The sequence below is a fragment of the Protomyctophum parallelum genome (assembly GCF_964188405.1).
Source record: "Protomyctophum parallelum genome assembly, chromosome: 5".
Classification (NCBI taxonomy): Eukaryota; Metazoa; Chordata; class Actinopteri; order Myctophiformes; family Myctophidae; genus Protomyctophum; species Protomyctophum parallelum.
This window is the reverse complement of record NC_139702.1, coordinates 51,967,505-51,979,780: the sequence shown is the minus strand read 5'-3', so window position 1 is coordinate 51,979,780 and position 12,276 is coordinate 51,967,505. Positions and strand designations below refer to the sequence as shown.

Sequence of the window (12,276 nt, the reverse complement as noted above, 5' to 3'; positions counted from 1 at the left end):
GCAACAAAAAAGTTTTACAACATAGGCTAGTTTTTCAACAATGCTTATACAAACTTTATTTCAATAATACTTTAATATATTATGCCCCTCGTGTAAAATCTAACCGGTATGTGTGTTGTCCAATTAGGCCACAGATGAATTAACGAGAAGTTACTTTGGTAAATACTAGTATTAATACTCCTCCCCCCCCACCCCCAATCCTACTACATCCCCTCCAGGTGCTGCAGAGAGTGGTAAAAGTACATTGGTCAAACAGATGAAGATCATTCACAGTCATGGATTCAACAAGCAAGAGCTAGACAGCTTCAAGGTACACACACACACACACACACACAATTTATGCATTTATACTTCATTGGGGCCAATCTAGCTATACATTAGGCTTGAACAGTTACACCCGTTAATTGTCTGCATGCATGTAAAAGAAATATTGACTGTTAGCATAAAGCATTCCACTCTTATCAGAATCAACTTTATTGTCACATCACAGGTTTACAGGTGTCAAACAGTGGGTGAAATTCGGTTTTGTGCAAGCCTTTTTCGTTTTCATAATTGGATGGCATTGTTTTTTGTTTAGTTTTTAGACTGAAGTGACAGTCAGTCACGTATAAAAGTCTAATAGAGGAGTGAAGGACATGTAGCCACTATCATTGTAGCTTGTAGGCCTACAGACAGAGTGGTGTTGTACGTGAGAGATCTTAAATTTAACTGTCGAAATGTGAGGAACTGATTCAAGACTTGGCACAGACTCCAAACCAGCCCTCAGGTGGCTCAGTCTGGTTAATTAACACAGTCTGGTTGGGAGAATGAATAGATTGTGAGAGAAGAGCAGAGCAGTGGGATGAGCAGGGTACTTGTAGGTGAGAGAGAGAGAGATGACACTTTACTTAATGATCTGGGGCCTGTTTCACGAAACTTGGATTAGAGATTAAGCTGGGATTTAACACATATCCTGGTTTAATATATCCTGGATCAGCGATTAACCGGTTTCATGAAAGCTGGTTAATCTTGCCAGATTAATTTAACCAGTTAACCTGGATATGTTGAGGCTTGATTCGGTTTCATGAAAGTGATGCTACATTAGTTACCATGGAAACTAATGCTTTGGACTTAGCCTGCTCCGGACCAGGCTAACAGCCAGGTTTAACCTAATTCTGATGTCTTTACTGTTCATTAAGCATTCAAACTGATCACAAACCAATGATGTTTTCCAGATTTATTCAATTATTATGGGTTTATGTTGCCTTATTTGTATCGGTCTGCATTAAAGGACTAATTTAAGCACTATATAAAATCAAATTACCAAAATATATAGGCTGCACAACATCATGACAGCTTGTGAGTTTGTAGATCAGCTGCTTTTGGTGAATGTTCCCCAGAATAGGTTTGCTGTCGTGCAAGTGCACGGTTAAGAAGAATTATTATATTATATTATTATTTTTGTAAAAGTGAAAACCACTAAATATTACCATTACTCATTGTTTTACAACATATTACCATTGTAACGTTTCACCCACTATTGAACCCATGACCCATAGTTCACCAGTCTGGCCCCTGTCTGGACAACAACCCCCTTCCCCAAAGGTAGCTCCCTCAGATGAGGGAGTTATGGCCAAATATCACAATGCGACAATATCATTATGCTTACAATATTAAGAATTCTGTTTTAAGTTAATAGTAGTGGTAAAATGTATAAACTATATTTTTGGGGTAGTTAATCATTCAGTCTATCCACTATTGAGAGTATGTTCTCTCTTTAATTACAGCAGCAGTAGGCTATTTTTTTAAGAAGCTTAAGTCCTTGTATCAGTAAGTCTTGAATAGATTAGTAAAGATACTGAGATATACAGAAGGGGGCAGTAATGCAACTATTAAGGATGCAAACTGCCATAATACCCCATGAAGAAGAAGGATCAGTAAATCTGTGTTCCACAGAATGGGTCTAGAGAGAAAAAGCCAGGCTATCTATTCAGCCAGGTTTGCTGATCCCGGCTCGCCAAATCCACCAATTCTGAGCCTCGCTTGGCTTTAGTGGAACGGAATAAACCAGGCTGTAAAGACCAGGATTGAAAAAGCCTGGTTTTGGCCTAAATCCTGGATTAGTTAATCCAATTTTCGTGAAACAGGCCCCTGGTCTATAATGTATTGTAACACTTCTAATGACAATAACAACAATGTTTCTAAATGACAATTTATAACAACATTTAACTTATCATAATGCATAAACTCAGTGGAACAGCACATTGTAATTACCTTAACTATAGTTACAAAGTGTCTTTGTTATAACTTGTTATGCATGATTATAAAAAAATTACGAGTGTTATGAAACATTATTAGTGTGTTATGATGCATTATAAATGAGATTATAATGCATTATTGACTTGTTCTTTAAGTAAAGTGTTAACTTGAAGTTATAATGTGCTGTTCCACTAAGTTTATAATGCATTATGATCAGGGCTGCACACAACTTTTTTGGTCTAGTACTCAGAAGAGCACCTGGAGGAGTTGCTTGGTGCTCCTAAAATGCGGCGACCCGTCTCGCCGGATGGATAAAAGAGGGATGAATAACTTATAGCAAAACAATATTTATTGGATGAGTGGGGAGTCAATGGAGGGTATTGCAACTCTAGATTCAGCCCTAGAATGGCTCTTGTTGTAGATTCATCCCATTATTAAAAATATATAAATTTGCTAAAATCTAGGTCCATGTGTGGTCCAGCCCTATGGAATGCATATTATAATAAAAACAAGTTAACAACTTAAGGATAATATGATATGAGCATCAAAGCAATATTTAGATTTTGTATTATTTTGTATTTAAATAACCAATCTACTAGCTCACAACGTGTTGCGACACGTTGTGAGCTTGCAGATCAGCTATTTTTTTAACATGCGACACATCGTACGGCGAATCATACATCAGGCTTCCCTAGTTCCCTTTTGTTTTTAGATGAGGCGACGTACGTAGTCAGACAGTCAGACACACACACATGGCTCCTCGGTGAAAAAAATAAACAGTGTACACTACCCGACTTTACGATAATAAGGGACAGTATGTCGAGACACGGTGTTCATGTTGGGCAGCAGCAGTGCCAGTCCGCAATGCTTTAAACTCTTCCCACTCCACTATGTCGGAACTAAAACCTTAGTACCCGTAAAAAGTCGGTGGCCGGTGCCTAGGCTGTGAGAGACGCTAATATGGTTTCTGCCTCGGATTCGGGTTTTGAGACGGCATCGCACACGAGCAACCATGCTGCTCCAACAGCCGGAAAACAAACACAAGCACAGCGGCAAATGGGAAGAGTGCAAAGCATCCAAAGCATGACCTTTTACACCGGGGACTACAGTAGTTTGCTATCTGAAACGGAGAAGAGAAGACGAAACTATTTGTGTAAGGTTTTCCTGTCAACCGCCCTCCGCCTCCTCCCAGGCTCCTAGCACTCAGAAAGAAGCATGGATCCTCCCCCTTATGAGTAAGGACGCGCTGTGATTGGGCCAGTAGCCACTTTGAGTGGCAGTCGGTGGGAAATGCTCTCGCCACAACATTTTCTAGTATTCTGGCCATAATAATCATTCTGGGCGGCCCCAGCTGTTGGTACGCAGAAGCGCTTCCCGGCGCTTGATTGACAGCGCATTTTTAATTTTTACCGCGCATGCGCACCTGCGCACCACTTATGTGCAGCCCTGATTATGATTTATGACCAACAACTTGTTATAAGTTATGTATAATTGATAAACATTTATACATGTTATAATGCCTTATAAATGTTATGATGCATTATTGACCGACCTTAATAAAAAGTCTTACTAAAGTTAGTATGCACTGGGTTTTTTTAACAGTCACTTTGTTTACTTTATACCTGTGTTTACTACCTGGTGTTTCCATCAGGATGGGGTCTATGTAAGCACTCAGAAACAAGTATTAAATTGTGATGGGAAATCGGGACAATTCAGCATTGAATGTTGAAAAATTTGAATTTGTCTGGATTCGGGTCACCCAGCTTGAAGGGAATCCTTCCGTCTGGTCACCGTATTGTTGTCTGACATTCCCTATTTTCCTTCCTGCCCCCCCCCTACATTCTGCCTGTTTCACCCCCCTTGGTCTCGCTTGCTGCTTCACTCTCGTAACCCCCACTACCCTCCCTCCACTACACTGTTGTTCTACCAGTATCTCTCTCCCTTCTGTTTCTATGTTGTTTGCACATGATGGACAAGTGGCCAAAGAGGTAGTCTCTTTCTCTCTGTCTTTCACCACACATTCATTTTTACTCCCCACAACAAGGAGCCAGTCACTGTACAGGCAGACAGGACAGAGTGCAGACAGACAAGGCCAGGGGACGAGCTTAAAAGCATCAGAAGCCATGATACACTGGAGGACAAATAATAATAAAACCAATAACTTCACCCGCCTTTTTATTCGGGAAATGGAGCATCTGTGTACAGTTCATAACCCAACTTCCCTCCAGGAAATCTGAAGGGGAAACTGTGTGTGTGTGTGTGTGTGTGTGTGTGTGTGTGTGTGTGTGTGTGTGTGTGTGTGTGTGTGTGTGTGTGTGTGTGTGTGTGTGTGTGTGTGTGTGTGTGTGTGTGTGTGTGTGTGTGTGTGTGTGTGTGTGTGTGTGTGTGTGTGTGTGTGTGAGTGATAGAGACTAGAGATGCATGTGAATAATACTCTTTGTAGTTTTGTAGCTTTGTTCTTGGTCAAGAAGCACGCACACACACGCACGTGCGCACACACAGGACTCCATAAATGAAGGTCCCAATGGTTTGTTGGGTGTTGGGGCTGGTGGAATGCATTCTTAAATATTAAGATGCCACAATTCCTTTCCCTCATCACTCTCTCACCGTTTCTCCTCCTTCCTTTGCTTCCTCTCTCACTCTCTTTCTTGCCCTTCCTTTCTTATTACAGTCACCTTTTCAGCAAGCAGAACAGAATCATCTTGCTTCCTTTATTGGAATGTGCTGAAAAGAGTTAGTGAACTCCTGACTACTAGGTTGTTTTAAATGAGGTTATATATCATTAAGTTTATCACATCTTGTAATACACACACGTGTGTGCGCACGCGCACACACACACACACACACACACACACACACACACACAGGCACGGCTGCAGTCTCATCATCGCTCTCATCAGTGTGGTTCTCGGTAGATTTTAAGTTTTGTTCTCACAGTATATTAGTAAACCCCTTACACCTGATTTATATAGCTGTGTGTCAGTGTTTCACACTGAAAATAGATGAAAAGAAATGTGCCTCTGCCAGGTAGTAGAAGTCAATCTTAGCTAACCTTGATGACATGACTGTAGAGACCATGTGTGTGTTTTTCACAAATCGGCCTGCTGGGGCCTGTTTCACGAAACTTGGATTAGAGATTAAGCCGGGATTTAACACATATCCTGGTTTAATATATCCTGGATCAGCGATTTACCGGTTTCATGAAAGCTGGTTAATCTTGCCAGATTAATTTAACCAGTTAACCTGGATATGTCGAGGCTTGATTCGGTTTCATGAAAGTGATGCTACATTAGTTACCATGGAAACTAATGCTTTGGACTTAGCCTGCTCCGGACCAGGCTAACAGCCAGGTTTAACCTAATCCTGATGTCTTTACTGTTCATTAAGCAGTCAAACTGATCACAAACCAATGATGTTTTCTAGACTTATTCAATTATTATGGGTTTATGTTGCCTTATTTGTATCGGTCTGCATTAAAGGACAAATTTAAGCACTATATAAAATCAAATAACCAAAATATATAGGCTGCACAACATCATGCCAGCTTGTGAGCTTGTGAGCTTTTGGTGAATATTCCCCATGAATAGGTTTGCTGTCGTGCAAGTGCACGGTTAAGAAGAATTATTATATTATACTTTTTTTTTTTTGTAAAAGTGAAAACCACTAAATATTACCATTACTCATTGTTTTACAACATATTACCATTGTAACGTTTCACCCACTACTAGTCCTACATACTTACACCTAGAAACCCCATTCAAACCTATTTAGGTTCATCCTACGGTGGACATGTGTGCCTGAAAAGGAATCTTTGAAATGTTTCATAGTTTTAGAAATATAGTGCTTTCAAATTTGAGAATTTTACAATGGGACTCAATGGCAGACATTGGCATGTCAAAAAAGCAGTTTCACCTAGAAACTCCATTCACACTTTTTATTATTCAGCTTACTGTGGAGACACATGCTGGAACTTTTTACTTTGAAATGTTTTGTAGTTTCTGAGTTATTTAACTTAAACGCCCAATGCATTCTCTATGGCAATAGCACAAACTTTGGCATGCTACATGAACCCATGACCCTCACCAGTCTGGACAACAACCCCCTTCCCCAAAGGTAGCTCCCTCAGAGGAGGGAGTTATGGCCAAATATCACAATGCGACAATATCATTATGCTTACAATATTAAGAATTCTGTTTTAAGTTAATAGTAGTGGTAAAATGTAAACTATATTTTTGGGGTAGTTAATCATTCAGTCTATCCACTATTGAGAGTATGCCATAATACCCCATGAAGATCAGTAAATCTGTGTACCACAGATTGGGTCTAGAGACAAAAAGCCAGGCTATCTATTCAGCCAGGCTTGCCCTGATCCAGGCTCACAAAATCCGTCAATTCTGAGCCTCGCTTGGCTTTAGTGGAACAGAATAAACTAGAAAAAGTGCCCTTCTGGGCACAGGTCTCCACCAGGATAGGAATGTAGGACATGGCATGACTATGGAGATCATGTGTACCGATTTGCGTGAAATTTGGATAAAATCTGAAGGAGTAATAATAGAAAATGTGTTTTACATATGTCGGCCTCCTGGTGGCGCTATAAAGAGCAGATGTGAAAAATTCCAGGCAAAGGTTTTTCCTTGGCCTCTAGGGAGTTGGCATACAAAGTTATCCACAGATCCGTGCAGATCTAAAACACTTTTCGGCCAGTTATAGCGCCACCTTGAGGCTGAGTTGAAATTGTTCATGTGGCATTTCGTCCTCGGCCTAGTGGGAATGTGGGTGCACAATTTCACGGAAATCACGCGATGTGTTCATGATTTGCAGCATTTTGTTTGAAAGTGAGCATTCCTGTGAACTTTGGAAGCCAATCTTAACCAATCAGGATGGAGTCTGAGAAATGTGAAAGACCGGTTTCGTTGAATGGCTCTAGAGAGACTGTACCAATTTGCGTGATGTTTGGACAAAATCTGTAGGTGTACTGTGCAAAAACTTGTTTTGCACAAAGCGGCCTCCTGGTGGCGCTATAACAGGCCGTTCTGGAAAGTTTGGGGCAGAGGTTCATCGTTGGCATCCAGGGAGTGTGTGTGCAAAATTTGGCATCGACCGGGTTAACGGTGGCCGAGATTAGCTGCTCACGGACGGACGGACACACACACACACACACACACGGACGGACGGAGTGCAAAACATACTCTCTCCCCATGCCTTCGGCCTGGTGGAGACAACCAGGCTGTAAAGACCAGGATTGAAAAAGCCTGGTTTTGGCCTAAATCCTGGATTAGTTAATCCAAGTTTTGTGAAACAGGCCCCTGGTGTCGCTATAACAGGCCATTGCATTGCATTGCATTGGCCTCATAGACATTTCAGAAATATTTATTTAAAGACCTTTTAAGCGTCGTACGAAGCCAACTCTTGTCGTGACAAATCATGACAACACACACAATATTTTGGACCAAACAAATAATTACAAAGAAGAAAAACAACAAAAAAGGTGTTGTAACCTGCCGTTTCTTTCTACTTTCTAATTCTTTGTTTGGCCAGAAAATGTGTGTTTGTTTGTCATGATTTGTCACAACAACAGTTGGCTTTGTCCGCGGCGTAAAAGGTCTTTCTGAAATGTCTATGAGGAAAATGCATTGAGATTCATTTCCTGGGCCACTCGTTGTTCTGAAAGGGGGAGGGACTGCGACGCTCTATAGAGAGGACGTGTACCGATTTGCGTGATGTTTGACAGAATCTGTATGAATAATAGACAAAAAAAACGTGTTTTGCAAAAATCTGCCTGCTTGTGGCGCTATGACTGGCCGATGTGAAAAATGTGGGCAAGAGGTTCTGCTCTGGCCTCAAGGGAGTGTTGCTTGCACAGTTTCACGCTGATCGGCTGATCGTTGAGCAGTTTCACGTTGAACTGGTGCCGGCGATTTTTCCACATGGAAGGACAAACACACACACAAGAATGCACAGACGGACAGGGGCCAGTGGCGGCGGCCTTATGCTTCAATCGTTTCAGTTGAAACGGGCCTCGAGCTTCCAGGGGCCTCCAAAATAATTATTGTAATTATTATTTGTAGTAGAAGTAGAAGTAGTAGTAGTATTGCATTGCATCGCAGCCTTGTCAATTATTCAGCCTCATCCTGTCCACTTACCACTAGTTGGCAGCAGCTAATAATCACTGCAGGTACTTGACCTGTCATGTCACATTGACCTGTGTTGTTAGTTCGTAATTGTTCCCACTTCCCAGTGTGTGCACTCACTGCACTAGCAGCGCTGAGAGTTGCGATTGCATCATTGTATAGCCTATGCTGCCTCCCAGTTATACCTTACAGTAATTTCAAGACGAGTAAAACAATTCTTTAATCAAGCTGCTTTTGTGTATTTTTCTACTTGGCTGTGCTGTATGCTGTTCATGCTTTGAAGTCCGATAATACACACTAACAAAAGAAAAATAGATTTTTTGGGGGGGGAATAATATAATTATTAATTATTAAAATGATGACGTCATGAAAGGGGCCTCCCGATCCTTAAGGGGCGAACACATATTGTCTCGGCCTGGCGGAAACAATAATTTAATTAATTTTCTATTTTCGCATCGTGTGAGACATGATGCACAACCAACCATGTATAAATCAATTAAAATGTGGAAAACATTCCACATCACAAACCAACAGTATTAATAACTACAGCTATAACCTCCCACAGCAAATTTAGTCACCCCCCCCCCCCTCCGCGCGCGCGCCCACGCACACACACAAGCTCACCATCCTTTTCATTAAGACAATTACACAACCTATAAGCATTTTCTTTTGCTGACGTTTCATAATGACGTGTTTTTCATTCTCAACCTTTTTCATTTCAAGAACCTCCGGTTTGATGTGCATTAGGCCACAGACCCTATTTGATAGGATTTCTATCTCCAGGACCCCAATCTACACCGTAAAATCCCCAGTTTAACTCAGAGGGTGTATCAACCATTTAGCTGGGGACCCCATGAAACACCCTTCATGACCGTTGGGTGTACCCGGCCCCGGACCCCATGTTGAGATCCAGTGACCTATCGTCCCTGTGTCACTCCATCTCTCTCTCTTCCTGTCAGCTGCCTGTCTTTGATCTGTCTCCCTGTCATGGTCTCTCTCTCTCTCTCTCCCTCTCTCCTCTCTCCTCTCTCTCTCTCCTCTCTCCTCTCTCTCTCTGTCTGACTCAGCTCATCAGGTTTGTGTTATGTTAGAACTGTGGCTGGGCCGAGACAGAAGAGACATTTTAGAAAGCAAGAATGGGAAGAAAGATGGAGGGAGGGGGTCGTTATTATTGCTCCCCTCAGTCTCACCCTTCTTTTATTTGCGCCGTAGCCCGAGGCTGTGGGGGAGTTGTTTTTACTGTGGACTGGCTCAGGAATGGATGGACTTTCAATCATATCCATCCACTGCATACACTGTAAAATCATACGCGTTCATGTCACTCTTAACGTGTACAAATGGACCCAAAAGGCTGCACACTCACGTGGTTGTGTGTGTGTGTGTGTGTGTGTGTGTGTGTGTGCGCGCGTGTGCGTGCGGAAGCCAAATCCATATATTTTTGGGCATGGGCTGCTGCTGTTGTTTCTAGAATTCCAGTGTTCATTGTTCATTCTATGCAACATTATGTCGAAAAATGTGAAAGTTCAAGTCTACTTCAGTCATTATAGGTGACTTACTTTAAATGTTCTTTCAAAAGAAATGGCAGATATATAAACTACCACGTATATAATGGAGAGTAAATGGTTAATTATTAATAATCATGTCAGCCAACCCTCCGGTGAACTCTCTTCTTCGGAGTGAGTTTGGGGCTGCTGCTGTGGAATGTTGGCAGGTAAATCCTTTTACACTCTCAGAGTTAAATGAACATGGAGGATTTTACTGTGTTTTGTGAGATGGAGGTTCTGCAGTGATCCAAAACAGCATGTTGGCTAAGAACAATAGTTTGAGTGTGTTCTGGATGGATTTGGAGATTATGCTGTTGTAATATGAGTTGTACGCACTGTTCCCACTTTCAGTGCCACAACACTGTATACAGGCGTGTGTGTGTGTGTGTGTGTGTGTGTGTGTGTGTGTGTGTGTGTGTGTGCGTGTGTGCGCATATCCTCAGGCTTTAGTGGTATTAACTGCCAGACTGACAGGAACAACAAAAGACGAATACTATATTTCTACCCCTAGTACCTACCCCCATACTTCACACATACACACACTTTAGAAGCAAGGGTGTCTGGGTCTCTTCACACAAAGGTGACGTGTAGTTGGTGTTGGAATCAGGTTACCATGGCATACACAGACACACCTGCTGCTCTTTGTGTGTGTGTGTGTGTGTGTGTGTGTGTGTGTGTGTGTGTGTGTGTGTGTGTGTGTGTGTGTGTGTGTGTGTGTGTGTGTGTGTGTGTGTGTGTGTGTGTGTGTGTGTGTGTGTGTGTGTGTGTGTGTGTGTGTGTGTGTGTGTGTGTGTGTGTGTGTGTGTGTGTGTGTGTGAGAATGGTGGTATGTCTACTCTGAAGTATATTCATTCAGAAAGTGCATTTCAATCCATACCCAGCTCTCAGACCCCCTCCTGGCCTATCTACTTTCTCACAGACTCCCTCCTCTCATTGCTTTATCTCTATCTGTCAACATAAAAGGTCTTGGGAGAGAGGTTAACGAGGGAGAGGAAGGAGGAGGTGGAAGGAGGAATGGATAGAAGGAGAGAGGTTAGGTTAACAAGGGAGAGGAAGGAGGAATGGATAGAAGGGCAAAAATGACTAACTGATGACAGAAATGAGGGAGGAAGCAGAAGAGTCACACTCAGGTTTCAGAAAGAGAAAAAATATTGAGAATGTGTTTAGTCTAAAATGTTAAAGTTGGCTTCATTTGCTTATATTGATGCTCGGCAATGTAAGAATGATCTGTGCCCATTAATCAGAATCCCCTTTATTTTCAAAGTAATTTTGCATATTGCATACCATGAGAAATATGACTTGGTGTATGTGTAGCCGTCTCCATAGGCCAAGGGGGGTTTCCTTTTTGGATGAATGGTGGATGTTTGGATGTGTGAAACGTTAGGTGGTAATAGTAATACTATTATACACATTGGAATGATAAAGATGTAACATGCCCATCAAAAAACAAACTCAAATTCTTGAGAAACAGACTGAGGAAGTCTCCAATCGTTTTTAGAATGATCCTTTTAAAACCACTTAAACCCATTCTGACCGGGCACCCATTTTGGTGTCAGCATCATGTTATGCTTTAGCTATTTAAAAATAGCAGATCTACAAGCTCATATCGCGCCACCGAGTGGCGCGATACGAGCTTGTAGGTCTGCTATTTTTTGAAAAATCTAAGAGCGACTGACATTTTTAGAATCTGATCTCAGGTCAGAATGGGTTCATCAGACCAGTGTGTGTCCGGCGGAAACCTCGTATGAATCTGATCTCAGGTCAGAATGGGTTAAAAGGGTGCTTTGGCAGGGTGTTCCAGACCACTGGGAGCTCTAACCGCAGCGGCCTCAGTGGAGTTGTGCCAGGACCTCTTCAAGCAAAGGTCCGGTTTGCCTGGTCATACTCTGTGATCGCATTGTGATTCGTGCCAGTGCATATTTGTAATTTGAATTTAAATGGGACTCATTTGACATTTGAGTTCAGCAGAGTTCAGAGTTCCAAGAAGTCTTAAACCGCTAAATCTCTACTTCCAAGTCAATGAGGCAGAAGGGAGCAAATGTAGGTTATTCATCAGCTCCGGTTGATGTACAATTTAAGCCTTTTTGATTAAAGGGTAAGATTTTTTAGGAAGTCTGCCCTGCATATATATGCACTGCAGTCACTTTTCTGTTTGTGTCCACTCCACTGTCTCTCAAACACACGTGGGCACACTTTCATTTTAATTGTGCACGCACACATTTGTGCATGCAGAGCAGGAGACTAAAGTGTGGAATGTGCTTGTATTAGGTTGCTTGTCTGACACATTATTTGCACAATGGTTCAATGTGTGTTTGTGTTTGTGTTTGTGTGGACGCTTGGTGTTTTCCAGGAGTCAGGGCAGG

General features: G+C 42.0%; 1 protein-coding gene across 1 annotated transcript in view; it reads left to right on the top strand.

Moving 5' to 3' along the window:
* Positions 1-12,276, top strand: part of gnav1 (guanine nucleotide binding protein (G protein) alpha v1) — a 34,943-nt gene that overhangs the window by 757 nt on the left and 21,910 nt on the right. The window contains exon 2 of the mRNA XM_083764969.1: positions 219-310. Coding sequence (XP_083621095.1) covers positions 219-310 — 92 coding nt within the window. The remainder of the gene's footprint in view (positions 1-218; positions 311-12,276) is intronic.